The 18,271-nt window shown below is 34.4% G+C and overlaps 1 protein-coding gene across 1 annotated transcript in view; it reads left to right on the forward strand.

Annotated features, from left to right (window-relative positions):
* Positions 1 to 18,271, forward strand: part of RTKN2 (rhotekin 2) — a 74,975-nt gene that overhangs the window by 50,348 nt on the left and 6,356 nt on the right. The window contains exons 8-11 of the mRNA XM_026504654.4: positions 979 to 1,085; positions 2,015 to 2,146; positions 13,377 to 13,542; positions 17,548 to 17,655. Of these exons, the coding sequence (XP_026360439.3) occupies positions 979 to 1,085; positions 2,015 to 2,146; positions 13,377 to 13,542; positions 17,548 to 17,655 (513 nt within the window). The remainder of the gene's footprint in view (positions 1 to 978; positions 1,086 to 2,014; positions 2,147 to 13,376; positions 13,543 to 17,547; positions 17,656 to 18,271) is intronic.

An 18,271-nucleotide genomic window follows, 5' to 3' on the forward strand; every position in this document is an offset into this window, starting at 1 on the left:
TGTGGACACCCCCTTCAGCCTGCCTGTGCTCTGAACCCCATGCCCAGTGACTGTTCTCAGATGTCCTTCTCACCGGGCTCTGACACACTGTTCTGGGTCACTGAATGTATGGATTGTGTCCTCACTGCTCTCAGATTCTGACTTCCATGGCTGAATCACCTGCCAAATGTGTACACTCTCCTTACTCTTTGGGTTCTGATACCTCACGGTGAGCAGCCACACCATGGAGGCACTCTCTTCACTCTGCTTGGACCTTGACCCCCACACCAGGCCTCTCCCTGAGGAGAGATTCCCCCGTGGGCTATGCCCCATGTCCTCCATTTTCCTCAGCCCATTCAGGCTCTGACACCTCCTGCCTGGCAGCTCTCCTACTCACCCTCCCCATCCTGCCTGGCTCTAGCACCTTGCTCGGCACACCACAGCTCCTCCCACAACTCCCGGTGCAGGTGCCCAGGTTGATGGGCTCCACCTACCTATGTTCAGTAAGAGAAGGGGAAGAAGAAGAGCCAAAGGGCTTATTAAAGTATTATCATGAAATTGTGCTCTGAAATGTTTTATTTAGAGGATCACTTTGCTATTATTATAGTGAAAATTAGAACAAAAAGTAGAATTTGATGTACAAAAATCATTTTATTAGATTTTTTTTATATTAGATGAGTTTACTTTAATGCCCTGAACTATCTCCGTTGATTAAATACTTTAAGATCAAGTAAGAGATCAAGAAACTAAAAGTTCTGTGTCTATTCTAGGTGAAGGCATTTGATGAGCTATCAGTTTAATAACATCTTATCCTGTCTACTTTCTCATAATTTGATTTTGTCATTAACTATGGCACTCATATTTGAGTAGGATGAACCTTTACATATGTTCTTACATAAAGAAAAAAAGTTGCAAAAAGAAAAAAAAAACATAAAAATGTTTAATGACCTTAAACATGTTTGTAACTTGATTTTTTTTTTTTCTATCTTGTTTAAATAGAGGAGTCTTCATTTTGGCTTCCCTTATATGGCAACATGTGCTGCCGCCTCGTCGCCCAGCCAGCCTGTATGGCTGAGGATGCATTTGCAGGATTTCTTAATCAGCAGGTTGGAGGACTTTAAATATCCTACAGTTATAGCTGTAATCTAGATCTTAATATACTGGCAGTTGTTTTGCCTTCTGATAATAAGAAGTATTTTTTAAAGCCGCCTTTTAAATGATAGTGTTCCCACGTTAGACATAGAATGGGGGTGAGGGGGTTGGGGGTGAGAAGGAGGGAAGGGGAGGGGTCTAATGCAGTTTTGATGGCCAAGGAGCTGCCTCTGCTGGTTCCCCTGCTTCATAATAGCAGGCACAGGATAATCAGCAGCAGAGGGCTCCTTGTGGAAGCAGATGAGGACTGTTCCACACCTTTCGTAGAAAGTCCGTTCTGGCAGACAGCTTTTGGCACAGTTTAGGCCTCTGGGCTTCCAAAGCTGCCTCTGTGCCACCTACTCCTGATTTATTTATAACCAGAGTTATTTATATTCAGTAAATAATTAATTATGGGCTTCAATGAATCAATAACTTTTTTTTTAAAGATTCCATTAAGAGGAAAGAAAATTTGCATTCTTACAGGGTAGTCAACATTTTCCAGTGTTCTGAGAAAAGTAAGGGAAAATTATATTTTGAGTATTGAGTTATTTTTATAATTTTTTGAGTCATTAGATGGATTGCTATGGAATTTTAAGAACTAATTTTGGTTAAACTAGCTTTTCTAAAACTGCATTGATTTATGATTTTATGTGTGTAAAAGTTTTGTGGTAATCGTTACCTCCATTTTGCTTAATGCTTTTGAGAATTTAAAACCTTTCTTCTGTGATATTAACTTACTCCAATTTTGGACTATTGACTTATTGCACACTAAGTTAATGGGTAACTCTATCACATTTAAAATTTTTTTAAACTAATATAACTTTGATAATTGAAGTATTTTGTTGAATTTAACAATGATAAATAATAATTAAGGTTGATGGTTTCTTGAATTTTTTTTCAGCAAATGGCAGAAAGCCTGATTAGTTGGAGAAGGTTGTATTGTGTTTTAAGAGGGGGTAAACTCTATTGTTTTTACACTCCAGAAGAAATTGAAGCTAAAGTGGAACCAGCTTTGGTAGTGTCCATTAACAAGGTAAATAAAATGCTATTTTGAAAATAAAGATATAACATTTTATAAGGTTTGTTCTTTTCTATACAATTCACATTGTTACCATTTTATGGACAAAAGGGAAGGACTGCTAAAAATAGGTTAGTTCAGGGGCACCTGGGTGGCTCAGTCAGTTAAGCATCTACCTTTAGCTCAGGTCATGATCTCCTGGGGTCCTGGGATGGAGCCGGGCTCCCTGCTCAGTGGGGAAACTGCTTCTCTCTCTCCTCCCTGCTCGTGCTCTCTCTCTCGCTATCCCTGTCTCTCTCTTCCAAATAAATAAGTAAAATCTTTAAAAAAATAAAAATAAAAAGTTAAAAAAATAGGTTAGTTCATAAAGATAAATTAATCTTATTTTTCCTCCATTACAGAGCTTATCTGGTAAAGGAAATACTGTATATTTCCTGAGAAAAACATAGTAACTGGAAATCTATACCAGTAAATCGGTTTTAAAGCAGAGAATGTAACTCCATATTAACATGATATTTAAATTTTTCATGAATTTATTAAGAGATTATATAAACATAAATCATTAGCTCATGTTACAGTGATGCTTTCTGTAGTTAATATTCAAATGAACCCATAAAAAGACAGTTGTGAGCCTGAGAATACCTCCTGATTTCTTGTGGGATTGATCGGCAGTTGTCCAGCCTTGTGTCAGAACAGGAGGGCCTGATCCCTTCCAATCCCGCCACACACACATGTGCGCTCACAAGCACACATATACCTGCATACATGCATGCACACGCACACACTTACCCGTCATCTTAAATTTATCTTCATCTGTCATCCAAGCCTATTACTCCCCCTCTTTTTGGCATTCCTACTCTGGAGCACTTTAATGGCATTTCTAGAGCAGAATATCATGTTTTCTGTTCATAGACTGTACTTAATTGTTTCTAGTTATTTTACTTTGCTTGCTTTTGGAGTGGTTTAATTGACGGCTATGTATAAAGTATGAGCCATCACATCTGTTAACTGTACATGTTCTACTTGACTTTAAATTATCTTTTGAAAAAATATAAATTTGTATGTCCTGAGAAACATATGGATATGAGTTTGCTAGTCTATAAGGATTTGAGTTAATTTCTCTGATCTTTTCCAATAACATTTGGTCTGTTTCTATCCTGCTTTTAGAAATTATACTCCTTTTTCTTAAAGGAAATTCTTCAGTGAGACCTTTTAAATTAAGTCCACTTAATTTATCTGTTTTGTGTATCAGAAAGATTAGTGTTACTCTTAAATAATAAACCTCAGTGTTATAACATGGTGAATTTATTTTGATTTAGATAATTAGGTTTATGAAACCATGTTTTTATTCTTGGGAAATTGATATAATTTATTCATTACTTGCCTGTGTTTTGTATGTAGTGCCCGCTTTTCCCCACCTTAGCCCTTTGAAAATTTCAGATGTGCAGAAAAGTTGAAAGAATAGAATAATGAACAGTTGTATACTCTTCATCTGGATTTTTCAGCTGTTGTTAATATTTTCCCATATTTGCTTTCTGTTTATGTAGTTTGAGATTTTTTTCAGAACCGTTTGAAAGTAAGTAACAAGCAGCATAACGTTTCTTCCCTAAAACATTTCAGCATGTTTCTCCTAAAAACAAGGACATTTCCTTCATAACCATAATATTATTACCACACTCAAGAAATTTATTGTTGAAAAAATAATAATATCTAATATAGAGCAAATTATCCCAATTGTCCCCACGGTTCTTTCTAATGTTTGTTTAATGTTAGATCCAAGACCCCCATCAGGGATCACAAATTGCAGCTGGCCACCATGTCTTTTGATTGTTTCCTTTTTATCTAAATTGGACCTATCATACACTGCCTCTTTTTCTTGTTTTGTCTTTTATTATATTGACATTTTGGAAAAGTCCATGCCAGTCCCCACATCTGTTTTTGACTAATTGTTCACTAGATTCAGGTAGATGTTTTTGACAAGAGCTCTGCATAGATGATTTTGTCTAAACTGTTTTTCACTAGGTACCTAGGTAGTAAAAATAGAATTCTACCAATTTTTCTCTTACATGTTGTACAATAGAATATGGATAGTCCTAAAGCAAATTAAAATGTAATCTAGATAAAGGATATTTTAAACTTCATTTATTTTATTTGAAAACAGTTTTCAAGGTGTTCATTTTACCATATCAGTCCTTTATGGCAGACAGAGCAGGTAAGTCAGCCCTGTTTATAGGTATGTTATTTCTGTTTTATAAGTGAAGAAACAGACTCACAGATCAGATAGAACTTGTCTAGCTAGTAAGTAAAATTATGTGGCTCACTGTTTTTCTATTTCCTCACAGACATACTGCTAGACTAGATTTGGAAGACAAAATTAGACTTTTTCCTATCTCCATACCCACTCTGAATAAGTTTTGAAAGTAAGAAGTATCTCTGAAATGAGGTTGTGAGCCTGAAGCCACAGTTTCTACCTCTAGGCAATGGTGTAGACATGTGTTGAATCTTTAGCATTTAAATGTAAGAGGGCAGTTATAGTGGAACCCCTCTGTTACTGTAACCAGGGTATCTGTATTTTCTTGTCTGATGACAAGGGTGTAATTCCAGAAAAGCAGTTAACAGTGTTTACGTGGCCCAGCTGAATTGACCTTTTTTCAATTGACTCATTTTTCCTTGTGGTAATAAAAGCTGATGGCCTGGTGACTGATGGGATTCTGTAGTCAATCAGCTCCATTATTAAGATGACTGAAATCACCATACTTAGAAATCCCAGTGGTGGTTTCATAATTGACCATTACAAATTCACAGGAAAATGATTAATCTAGTATTTTGTATAGACTCGTCCTTAGACGTGGAGACAACGTGGGCTATATTTGACCCTGAGAACTGATGACATAAATTGTCATTGTGCATGACTTTTGTCTCAAGTACAAAAGGGGATTTTAAGATTAAACCATGAGGTAAGGGTTAGGTTGAGAAGATTAATAGAATTCAGTTGTTGATCTCAGAGATTGAACTGATACCAAGGTGTTCCGTTCTCTAGCTTTGTGATGTTGCTATCTTCCTTTTCTCCAGGGCTGATTCCTGCCCTCTCTCTGCAGCAGCTCTCCTGTTGGCAGTTCCTACTCCTGCCTTGGGTTTCCCTTGAACCCTTCCATTCACCTGAAAACTGCTCTTTAGCAGTAAACACCCTGGTTTCCTTATTTAAATATGACTATCTCAGTCAAGAAGTCTATTTGTTACTTCTGTAAGCCTGGCTGTTGTGCAGTTATATCTTCTATTAAAGTCATTTTTACTTATTTTTTCTCAACTTAGACACTGATTGAGATTTATGGAGATGCTGAAGCAATGCTGGAGTGACACTCATGCCACCGAGATTCGGCAGTTACTATTGCCGTCCAGTTTGCTTTCTCTCTAGGTGTTCTTCTTAGGGGGAGTTGAAGCTCTTTGTATTTCATTTTTAATTTATTTTATGACAGTATAGCTTACATAAAATAAAATTCACCAATTGTAAGTGTACGGTATGATAATTTTAACAGATAATATACAGTTGTGTAATCATTACTACAATCATTATTGGATTATAGGTTTTTTAAGCTTTTCTGTGAGAATGTTTATGTTCTGCTCTCTTCACAAATTTCAATTATACAGTAGTGTCATCAACTATAGTCACCTTCAGACCATATTTGTCTTATAGCTGTGAGTCTGTAAAGCCTCTTATCTATATTTTTGGCTGACCCATTTGAACATAAGTCTCCAACACCCCGGAATACTTCAACATGCAACTCTTAAAAATAGGAAACTCTAAAACAGTGTGTGTGTGTGTGTGTGTGTGTGTGTGTGTATGTAAATGAAATTACAATACCATTATCACAGCCAACCAAATGAACAATAATACTCTTATATCATCTAATAATCCGGTCCATATTCACATTTCCCCATTTTCCCTAAGACATCCTTTCAGCTTTTGCTTTCAATCTAGGAATGTTCAAGGATTATGCATTCTTCTAAACTGTAAATTAGGTCTAGAGGCTTGATTGGATTCATTTTAAACATTATTTACAAGCATGTTTTATGACATAATGACAAATACTTTATAGGGCATTCTGTTCAGAGACACATGCAGTCAGGTGGTCTCATTATTGGCAATGTCACGTTTAATGACTTGGTTAAGGTGGTGACCACTAGCTCTCTCCAGCATAAAGGTAAGTTTTCCTCCTTACTATTAGCAAGTAGTCAGTGAGGTGATAGTTTGGCACTGTGTGAATATCTTTGTCATCCAGTAGTCTCTCACGTAATGGTTTTAGTGACCTGATTGCCCTTGTCTGAATTGGTTGTTACACTGGAGATTGCATATGTTATTCTCATAATATCCCTCATTCTACGTGTATTAGCTGGCATTCTTTATAAAGAAGGACTTTTCTCATCAAGTAAGAATGAATCCCAGGCCCTCCTGAAAAGGCAGGATGAAAGTTTTAATTACCAGTTTTCAGAGTAAGGAGTTGGTATTACCTGCTGGTCTTGTACAGATATTGGCAGTATGTATTAGAGCAATATTCCTCCCTCCAGAAGAAGCAAATGAGTGTCGTGTCTGTTGTGTTCTCCCTGTATTAATGATAAACTCATAGATTCTTACTTATTCAGTGTTTTAAATTACTTGATTTTTGAATATAAGGTAGATGGTTTCATTGTTTGGTTTACTTTGGAAATTTCTAAGGGTTACATGCTATTAGTATATTCTCAAATAAACAAGATCTTTGATAAATGCCAACTTGGTATTTTCTGATCTGTAGAGCAGGTGAGCTCCAAATAAAACTTTTAAAGAATAGTGCTTTTGTTTCAGTTTTTAGTATATTTTCAATGCAGGGTCTCTAAGATCTTTTTATGTTTAATAATGTTAAATATCAAATACAAATCAGAGTTCTTTTCTTTTGGTTGTCTTCTCTCATGATTTAGAAAACAATGATTTTGTTTAATGCCTCTTTAAAAATTATGTAAAAACATAAATTTTGCAGTTGCTAAGGTATATAAATAATAGTTCTGTTATTTTGATCACAGGATCTGTTCTCTAACTATAATTTTTGTTCTTCTAAATGGCATTTCCTATAAAGCTAAGTCAGTTTATTAATTTTCATAGGGAGCCATGTGTGGAAAGTGTCACATTAAAGAAAGAAAAGCCTAAGCTATTCCCCTCCTCTTTTCAATTCAAATTTGAAAGGGTGGTTTACTTCAAAGTGATTGCTTCAACTTCAAAAAACTTCCCTATTAATGTTGTTGAGCAAGACATTCCCAATCAGGGGTACTTAACTGAGCCACTGAATCCTCTATACATTGTAGAAAACATTTTATTAGCCAAAGTTTTATCCATTGCCAGTGGGGTAGGGAGTGGGATGGAAAAGTGGTGTGTCTTTGTGATCGAAAGTCTTTTCTTGATTTAAATACTATATATCGCTTCAATTTAATGAATAAAAGTTGTACTAAACAAATCAATATCACTACTTGGTGTGATAGACCTTTGTTAAATTGTCTTGAAATTGCTTTTAACCATTATGTTTGTCATGGACCCTAGCAAGCAAGATTGTTATACAGCACATGGGATTTTTTTTCTGATTATGTTAGCCCTTTAATGTCTCTATCCTACCAACGATTTAGATTGTCCTTCATTAAATATAGCAAAAATAATTATTTAAACAAGCCTTTTCCTTTAGGAGTTTACATCTGATTTAATTGACATAAATTGAAAATAATTATATCGCACTAATACTAATCTTTCCTAATGTTTCATGTAATTTATGGTTGTGGTTTCAAACATTCCTTGCCATGTATTGTGAAGGTATACTTTCTTTGTCATTAGAGCATATATAAGATCTAAAGCTTGTTTTTGGCCAGCAACATTTTGTTTTCATTCCTGATTAACAAGACTTTACACCAAACACCTTTCAAAGAAGTCATTTATTCTTACAACATGTTTATGAGGAAGCTGTGAGTGAAATAATATTATCTCTGCGTTATAGGTAGGAAAGCAGGCACTTAGTTTTTGTACTTGTATTTTGTTTCCAATTTTAAGGGGAAAAATTTAAAGAGAATCTATAAAGAGAAGGGTAGAAATAAACCTATCTCTGCCCTCACACGTTGCCCCCACCGTAGAATTATTTTGAAGCAAATCATGGAGACTATATGATTTTACTTGTAAATATTAACAATTATCATACTTTAGAAAAATATATAGTCATATATATAGTCAATATATCATCAAAAATTCAGTGTTCAAATTTCCCAGTCCTGTAATTTTTAAATTAGTTTTTGAATCAGGATTTTGAAATAAAGGTTATATATTGCAGTTAATTGATTTGGTCTCTTAAACTCTAAATCTGTTGGAGGGCTCTAGCACTCTCGTGTGCTTTCTCTCTCTCACACACACACACACACTCTCTCTCACACACACAATTTACTGAAGAAATTGGGTCATTTATCCTACAGAGTTTTCCATAGTCTGGTTTTGTTGCTTGCATGTTTGAGTTGTCTTTTTCCTTTTCCCTTCTATTTTTGGCTCCGATTTAGGTTGGTTGGTTGGTTAGTAACAATATATCTTAGGAGATATTGTGTACTTTTATTGGGAGGTATTTAAAGATTTTTTTTTTTTAAAGAGAGAGAGAGGGCTTGAGTTGGAGGAGAGAGCGAGCAAGGGAGAGAAAGTCTGAAGTAGACTCGCGCTGAGTGTGGAGGCTGATGTGGGGTTTGATCTCACGACCACGAGATGAGCTGACACCAAGTGAACCACCCAGGCACCCCATATTGCGAGCCATTTAATATGTCTGAGTCTTCTATTCATATTAACATCCACAGTTGAGCATCATTCAGATCCTTTATTTCGTTAGGGATTGCAAACTGGTGATATTTTAATAGTCTTCATTTATTAGCTGGGAAACTTCTACTTTATCAGCTATTTGGTTGAGGTACAATTCTTGTAGGAAAGACTTTAACTAGTTACCAAAATAGTGAGGTGGTTCCCTTAGCATCCTCCAAAAGTGACAAAGGAGTTCATTTTTAAATATCATTATGAATTTATAGATTCAAAGACATTTCATGCATCAATCCATTACCATTGTTATTGACATTCAGGTGGTCCCATCTTTGGCTACTGAAAGCCTCTTCAGTTTGGTTCTTGAGTCCTTTTGATACAACCCTAGTAATCTTTGATTTCTGGAGGAGAACATGTTCTGGGATTATCCTGTACATTTCCTGGCCCAGGCTGAGAATCAGCCATCTCTGTAAAGAGCTCTGATTCCTTTTCACAGGAAAGAGTATTTAGAGACCATAATCTGGGTACATAGTAGACTTTTTAAAGGTCATATAGTCAAAAAGTAAGGTAAGAAACAGTTCATAAATCTAGTCCTGACTTAGTAATTTTCCATTATCACAGAAATCGAGTGGTTGAAGCACAGTTTTAATTCAAAATAATGAACAACCTAAAAAGAAACTTTCCTTTGATTACAGTTAACAGAGTTAACTGTATTTTGTTACAGCATTGACTTCTCAGATTATATTTTTATTGACTTCCCTTGGCTGCCTCTGAGTACCCGCCGTCTCATGCAGTGGACAAGGTTGCAGTTCACTGTGTGCTGACTGACGAAGCAGATGCAGCCAAGGATTAAAATTTCACAGTGAATAGTCTCAAACCTGTCCACAAAGCAATAAAAGTTGGCTGTAAAGCCTCCCAAATCAACTAAATGGTTTGGGCAGAAAACTCTGACTTTGGATAGAAAACTGATTTCAGAACATCGGTGTCCTCATCTATAAAGAGTGGGATTAGGATCATCTCTGGGGTCTGAGTCTGTCAACCTAAAATCCTCATTATCTGAGTTGTACTTCTCTCTCGTTCGTTTATTCTTCAAATATATTTCAAATACAGTGAGTGACAGACAATATTTTAGGCGGTAGAAATAGTGGGAGCAAAAAGCTTCTTGCTTTCATACCCTAAAACACACCTTGTGTTTTCTAATCCATTCCTCGTTTGAGAAGTGCAGTTTTAAGCACTCTTCTTGATACTTTGTCCACAATGAAAAACAACTTGCATAGACTTTCTGACATTATCAGAAACTTTATTTGTTGAATGACTTTTTCTTTGACATGCAGTTTTTTAGTTGAAAAAATTCCCATTGGTTAAATTATTTTGGGTGATAAAATATAGTAAGTTAATTCAAATGATCTATTTTGTGTTTCATTTGCACCTTTTAAAAGCTGCTCATGTTTTAAAAATTTAGTGGTATTTATGGTTCTCAGAGTTAATGGAGTGTATAATGTATAGTATTTTTATATTATTGCATTATATTCTCTTAGAAAGATATAAATGATCCAGTTCATCAGAGTATCTACATAGCTATTTTCATTTGAAATGATATCTTGGTGTTATTAAAAATGTACATATTCATCTGTAAAAATCACACTTTATTTAAAAGCTGAATCCATTTTAATCCTACATACAAAAGGTAGTCAGAAATTTGTATTAAGATAGATTTGGATGGAGGGAAGCACAATTTCAACAAGAATAGTTCATATTTCATTTTTGTTTTTTTTTTAAATACTAATAGCAATAGAGGGTTCTCTTGCCCTCCTCTCCCACTGAGTCAGCCTTCAATAAATCTTATTGAGAGCATATTAAAGATTCTTCCTAGAGCTTAAGTCATTCTCTGCTGGTGATAATAAGCTTTCTATTTAAAGAGATGGATTATATGCATTTTCAGCCTCCAAGGATGCCATTTAGGACACCATTTTGTTTTTATATTGTATAAATAATTACTTAAAAGAGTTAATTCACAAAGTTTATTACCACGGCATAGGAATGTAAAAAGACCCTGTTCTTTTAAATTACAATGCTGACCGTAAGTCCATTATAACCCTCTGAACCCTCACGTTCTTACATTTTAAAATTGACAGGATAGACTGTCTCTAAGATGGTTACCAAATCCTTCCCTTTTGTGAGGCTCCACACCTTCAAAGTTACGTTGCTACTTCATGCAGCATACATTTTTTTTCCTCATGTTATTCTTGAATAAAAATTCCTTCCTTCAGGAAAGAACTTCTGTAGTACACAGTAGTCCCTTCCTATCTGCAGGGGATACGTTCCAAGACTCCTAGTGGATGCCCGATACTCTGAATAGTACTGAACCCTGTCTAGACTTTTTTTTCCTAAACATACATAGCTCTGATAAATTTTAACTTATAAATTAGGCACAGTAAGAGATTAACTACAGTAACTAATAGAATAGAATGATTCTAACAATATATATAATAAAGGTTATGTGAATGTGGTCTTTCTGTCTCTCAGAATACGTCCTCGTACTGTATGCACCCTTCTTGTGATGATGTGAGATGATAAAATGCCTGTGTGATGAAATGAAGTGGGGTGAATGACGTAGGCACTGAGACATGGCATTAGGCTACTACTGACCTTGGGACCATATGTCAGGAGGATGGTCATCTGCTTCTGGACTGCGGTTGACTGGGGGCAAATGAAACCGCAGAGAGCTACAAACTGAGGATGAGGGGGAGCTGGTGTGTAAGGTGTTCACCTGCCCGTTCTTCAGGGAATGTATAGCATTTCTTTGTAACTCTTTGCTACTTCTGTGATGTCCGCATAGACATCATTATACGCGTATGTTGGTTTTGAGGTGTGACTATACATACAATCTTTCTTCACTCAATACTGAAAGAAGTGAGGAATTTCTTCTCACTCCTAATTAGCTTTTGTAACTGCCAGCTAAATATTCTTCTACACACACTACAGTAGGTTTAAACATATTAGTCTAGAACTGTTCTACCCATACAGGAGCTACTATGCACCAGTGGCTGTTAAGCACTTAAAATGTGACACGTCCAAATGGAGATGTGCTGAAAGCATAAAATAGAGACTGGATTTTGGAGACTTAGTATGAAAAAGAATGTAAAAGATCTCAAAAAATGTTTTTTGCTCACGTTAAAATGATATTTTGGATGTGTTGGGTTACATAAAAACATGATTTTAAAATACTGTGATAATTAATTAATACATAATGATTTTCACCAGTTTCATTTTACCTTCTTAATGTGGTTACTAGAAATTCTTAATTTACATATGTGGCTCACATATTTCTAATGGACAGCACCGCTCTAGAATAATATCAGTCATTATCTGGGGCGCCTGGGTGGCACAGCGGTTAAGCGTCTGCCTTCGGCTCAGGGCGTGATCCCGGCGTTATGGGATCGAGCCCCACATCAGGCTCCTCCGCTATGAGCCTGCTTCTTCCTCTCCCACTCCCCTGCTTGTGTTCCCTCTCTTGCTGGCTGTCTCTATCTCTGTCAAATAAATAAATAAAATCTTAAAAAAAGTATATCAGTCATTATCCAAGCAGCCAAATCCCTATTGTTGCATAAATAGATTGTTGTATTCCAGACTTCTTTTCCCAAAACTCCTTGGAAACTGCATGTAGACGCTAGCTTGTCATGTGCCATGGTGGTGCCTGAATGACTTGGGAAAAAGACTTTTCTACATGTAGACACAATAAGCACCACAGTGTCATACCTAGTACCACGCAGAAAAAGTTTAAACTACCAACATGAATGAAACCATTGCCTTTGTTGTAGATCGTTGCATTCAGTGTTTTAAAAAAATAATTGTTATCACAAAGGTTATAATACTTCACGGATCTTTAACTAGAGCTTTGTAAATGAATGTTACATATGAAATAAATGTTAATGGAGAAAACCTCACTGCTTTGCTGCAGTAAACACTAAGTTATGGTTTTACTGCTTTAAGTGATAACACTGTATATAATGCCTGAATATTAGAATAACAAACATACTTTACTGATTCTTTTATTTCATTACTGTTGGAAATGTAGTTAACATAATTCACATTACAGTTATGACATGCTGTACTTGTTTTATTGCAAATTTTAAGATGTATATAAAAGATAGCAAACTCCTACTTAAACAGATCAAAGCAGGTTATGTTTTAATCTCATGTAATTTAAAGTAAGTTCTCTATGTAGCATACTTTGAAACATCATTCGGTACTTTTCATACAAAGCATTTTTTTTTATTGATTTGAGTCTGAATATTGAAAATTCTCAAAATTACATATTTTAAATGACCAGCCATAAGATTTATAATTGCATCTGGTATAAGTATGGTAACTAAGCATAAAACATATATATGATCGTTACAAAAGTATTCTCTCGTAAAACACCAATTTTGTCTTAATTTTTAGGAAACCAGAATTCGGGCAATGGATAAGGATGCCAAGAAAAAAATTCATAATTTCTCTGTCATCAACCCTGTTGCTGGACAGGCTGTAACTCATGTTTTTGCAGTGGACAGTAGAGAAGATCTTCAGAAATGGATGGAAGCCTTCTGGCAGCATTTCTTTGATCTTAGTAAGTTGATGTTTGGATTTGCTAATAATGTATTCATGAAGCATGAAAAGATGCACAAAGCAATCTAAATATTAAAATTATAATCTTATGCTTTGTACCAAGGTTTTTTTTTTATGCTCTTGAATAAAATGATAGTATACCATCAATGCATTGATACCTTTTTCTCTCAAACTTTCCCCAGTGCCTGACTTCCTGTAGTTTATTATACCTTTGAATTCCTCATATCCCTACTTGTTATTTTGAAGTTTCTCTGGTCCTTAAAACAATTGGACAACATTTTTTCAAAATGTTGGGTTTTAACTGGTTAAGGAAGTGTGTTTGATCAAAGGGATAAGAAGCCATTTGAGTAGTAAAAAACTTCTCTAGGTTAGTGATTTGAAATGTTCAGGAGGCTCATGTAACCTTCTGTTAACTCCAGATTCATTATATCATCTTGGACATCATCCAAAGATTTTTTTTAAGCCATACATATGATTTTTCAGTTTCAATAATATAGCCCATGATTATAAAAACAATGTGATAGTAATATAATTGAGTTCTACTATGTAAAATATGGGAAGTTCTAATATTCTCAATTTAAGGAGGAATTTTATCAACAAGAAAATACTGAAGTCATATACTGAAAATGTAGACTATTGATAACGGCTATTTCTAGTCAAACTAAGCCTACCATTAGATTCAACTAGTATTTTATGCCTTTAGAATGCTTTTTTATAGAATTACAAAAGATAGCCATTTCCAAATGATAGAAAGTTGTTTCTGCAACTCCTAGAAATAATCCTACAGAAATTTTAGGACTTCTTAAGATCTGTTTTTGGGAACTTTATAAAAGAGTTAATACCTGCTGTCCCCTTCAGATTAATTTTTATAAGCCTACTGTGATGCATGACCTGGTCAAGTGTTTATAGTGATGGTTGGGGTGGGGGCAAAGAAGGGAACTAAATGTATTGATTACCTTCCACATACCATATGGCTTCATTTATTTCTCACAATAGCCCGGCAAGGCAGAAATGATTTCCCTCTGCTCTAAAGTTGAGAAAATTGAGGCCTGAAGAGATTACTGGTTTACTGCAGGAAGCCAGAGAACTCCCTCTATAGCCTTCTGGAATTCTTTAGGACTTGTTTTACTTAAGTACTATCTCTAGGCACTGAATAGATGTTTAAATATTTGTTCCATGCTTATCAGCATGTACTACATTTTTTTTTTAATTTCAGCTGATCTTAGATGTGTAACTTAAAAGACAACAACTTCCTTTCGTTTGCTGATCACATCTGAAATTTTAACTGCTTTCCTAAATGCTCTGCTCTAGAGAGTTTGTCTTACAAAGACTGTATTATTTTTAGAAGTGATTCTGCTATTTTACATTTTTTTATGTGTATAAAAACAGGAACAAGGGGTGAAAGGAGGTAAAAATGCAGAATATTATGGTCTGGATATCAACTACTACTAGATGGTCTCATGTTTTTATTCGCCAGATTAGATAAAATAATTTATCATGCAAAAATGGGGGAGTTGAAGGATACGAATCTCATGATATTACTGTCAAAATAAGAAAGCAATGACAGCTAGGTTCTCACGTCTGGCTACTTCTTTAGTATTTAATGACTTGTGGATAAAATCTGCCAAACTATGTAATCTTTTCAGTATAAATTCTATTAGATTTGTACTTTAGAATTCATTGTGTATGAAGATATGAAGCAAAGATGGAAATGTTTATACTATCCTAAAGATTGACTCGTAAATGGTAAGCGTAAGTGTACCTCTTGCGATCTTAGGTCAAATCTGATGTGTAGAACAAAGTTGAGGATAGATATTTAGGGCAGAACAAACTAAGAGTAATTTAATATTTAGAGCAAATTTCAGTTACTTGACTCTGATTAAGAGGAGAAAATCAGGATAATGAGAAAATTAAAAACCATGAGAAAACATTAATGGCACTAGGTCTGTTTAGCTTGCCGAGAACAACCTGAAGAGTGGAGTTTGGAGGCAAGGGGGATGTCATAGCTAATTTTTAATATTTGAGAGTTAACAAACATGTAAAAGAGGAATGACACTTGTTTTGGATGATCAAAAGGGGTAGTGCTAGGAGTGGGGGGTCAAAGATAAAAATTTTTTCAAGTGTTTAACAATGTAAATATTGAATTACATAAGCAGCTTAGAATAACAGATCATTTTGACTGGGAACATTACAGCAAATATTATTGTGGTAAACATCTTCAATATACAGATTTTATGTGAACACAACATAACTTTAATATTTCATACTGAGCCTTTATTTTTGTGTTAACATGTTGGTATCAGGTTTAACTGTGCATACTAATTTATTCACTGATAAAATAAATGTTTCCATTGTAAAATTGGCCAGTGAACATATCACACTTGTACCTCTGACTTCAGTAACACATGGGATAACATGGCTTTATGTTCCAGTCTTCAACATGATTAGTATTCTGCTACCAGTTTAACAATGAAAAGCTTTCATCTATCAATGTAGAGAAAATACTACACTTTATAATTTGCCTAACATTTGATGGAGAAATGTTTGCTAGTTCAAAGTATTTCATTATTTTTCTATTAGATAAGACCTTTTTTTTTCTGCCCCCAAGAAGAAAAAGCTGGCTTTTATATATTTATCTAAAAAAGGAAGTGGAGGGGAGGAATAAGTTATCAGATCTCAGATCCTTCTAGATTTAAATTCTGCAGAGCAACCTTTGAAGCCTCAAACTCAAGATTTCATTCCTTTTATGAGATGCTATGTGGGCTATTTTGAAATTTTTACCATATTCTATACTTAGCATTGTAGTAAAACATACTAAAAGGTTTTTTATGTTTCTTAGCTATTTAAGGTGATGGATTTAAAATTTATGCATATTACCATATAACCATGGCTGTATATTAGATTTAAAACAACAAAAATGAATAGATAATTTGACCAAACATGAAATGTCTTTTATTTTTAAGCTATGGAAAATAACTAAATTGGATATTGAGTATGGAGACTGAGAATATAATAAAAGGAAGAGAAATATACATCATAAATCATTCCAAAAAGGCACATGTGTACTACATTTACTTTTCTACAGATGTAAGATAGAGTATAAGAATAGTGGAGCTCAATAACCTATTTTAATAACACGAATATAGAGACACACAGTCTCTAGCACAGTTGTTTTCCAGCATGCAGGCACACAATAAACACAAAAAGGTTACAGTTTTTATATACACTCAGAAGAAATAAGCCTGAGCATTTTAAGATGAAAGTAGTAAAACATAATTAAAAGAAAAATTAATGTTGTCCACACTCTTGAATTTTAACTTAAAAATCAAAACAACTGATTGGAGGGTTTTTTTTATTCCAAATGACTAATGGCTTTATTTAAAAAGTGTCTTTCCTAAAATAAATTAGATTCAGTTAGAATTTTGACTGATGTGTCTTTATTGTAATAAGCTCTTATACACTTTTTACTTGAATGAAAATGCAGCGTTTTTCTAGAGTTATACAAATTTTGAAAAGCATAATCCTTTGAAGAAATAAATGTTAAATAAGCAATTCTTATTTCTTAATTAGAATTCTCAAAGTTAACACCATTTTTGAAAAGCACTCTTTCCTTCTAGATAACTCTATTTCAATTGATTTTTACCTTTCAACTGTCTTAAGTACTGGATATTTTTATTTAATATTTAAAAGAGGTGAACTTGTACAAATTTTGCCGTGAATAGACATTTCAGACCATTTAGTGAAATGCATAGTATTTAATAGCCTAGAGATCTTAGCTTCTTATATCTGTGCACAGAACTTTATTTTTCAAATAGATTACTCTTACGCTTAGACTTGGACTTTAAAATTATGGGTAGTACTAGGTTTTCGTGGCTTCCTTAAGGCAATGCTTTATAAATTCACTCTTATTTTTCATAGCAAAAAATATGTTGATATCTATTGAAAATGAAGTATACATCTTCACATTTATGTTTTAAACTAGCCTGCCTTTTTCCGTCTTTCTTAGGCCAATGGAAGCATTGTTGTGAAGAATTTATGAAAATTGAGATTATGTCACCACGGAAACCACCTTTGTTCTTGACAAAAGAGGCGACCTCAGTCTACCATGATATGAGTAAGTGGGGTTTGTCTTTTCTAAGCTGCAGGGTAACAAAAACAACATTGTCCATACTCAAGCAGCTTATTCTATTGACATTAAAATGCTCAAATTTTCAGGGCACAGTTAAAATGAATGAAAAAAGACTATGATTATAGACTAAGGAACTCATGTTTAATAGATGAATTAATACAAAATTAATGAATACACATTTTTCATAGTTTGAATGCTTAAGATCAAACAAAAATGTTAAGGCTTCAAAATGAATAAGGGTGCACTGAAAATAAATATTAGCTGAGTAGCTGATGAAAATTCTGAAAATGTAAACTTGCAGATTCTAAAATATAATCATGTTCTGTAATTTTTTCTGTATTTTATTGAATTTGTTTTAAAGTGATGTTGATATATGATGGAAGCTTTCATCTCAGGTCAAAAAATTGGTTAAGTTTAATACTTTGGAAAATTTTGGATTTCTAGACTCATTAATATTCCATTTTCCCACACTTTGAAAGGGTATTTATTTCTCTGTGGGACTGCCTGAGTGAACATGCTGTGAACAAACACAGGTCAACATTAAATTCTATTTTGCCACCAATATATACTTTACACACACTTTAAAATGTTAGATTAAAAA

Source organism: Ursus arctos, unplaced genomic scaffold (genome assembly GCF_023065955.2).
Source record: "Ursus arctos isolate Adak ecotype North America unplaced genomic scaffold, UrsArc2.0 scaffold_7, whole genome shotgun sequence".
Classification (NCBI taxonomy): Eukaryota; Metazoa; Chordata; class Mammalia; order Carnivora; family Ursidae; genus Ursus; species Ursus arctos.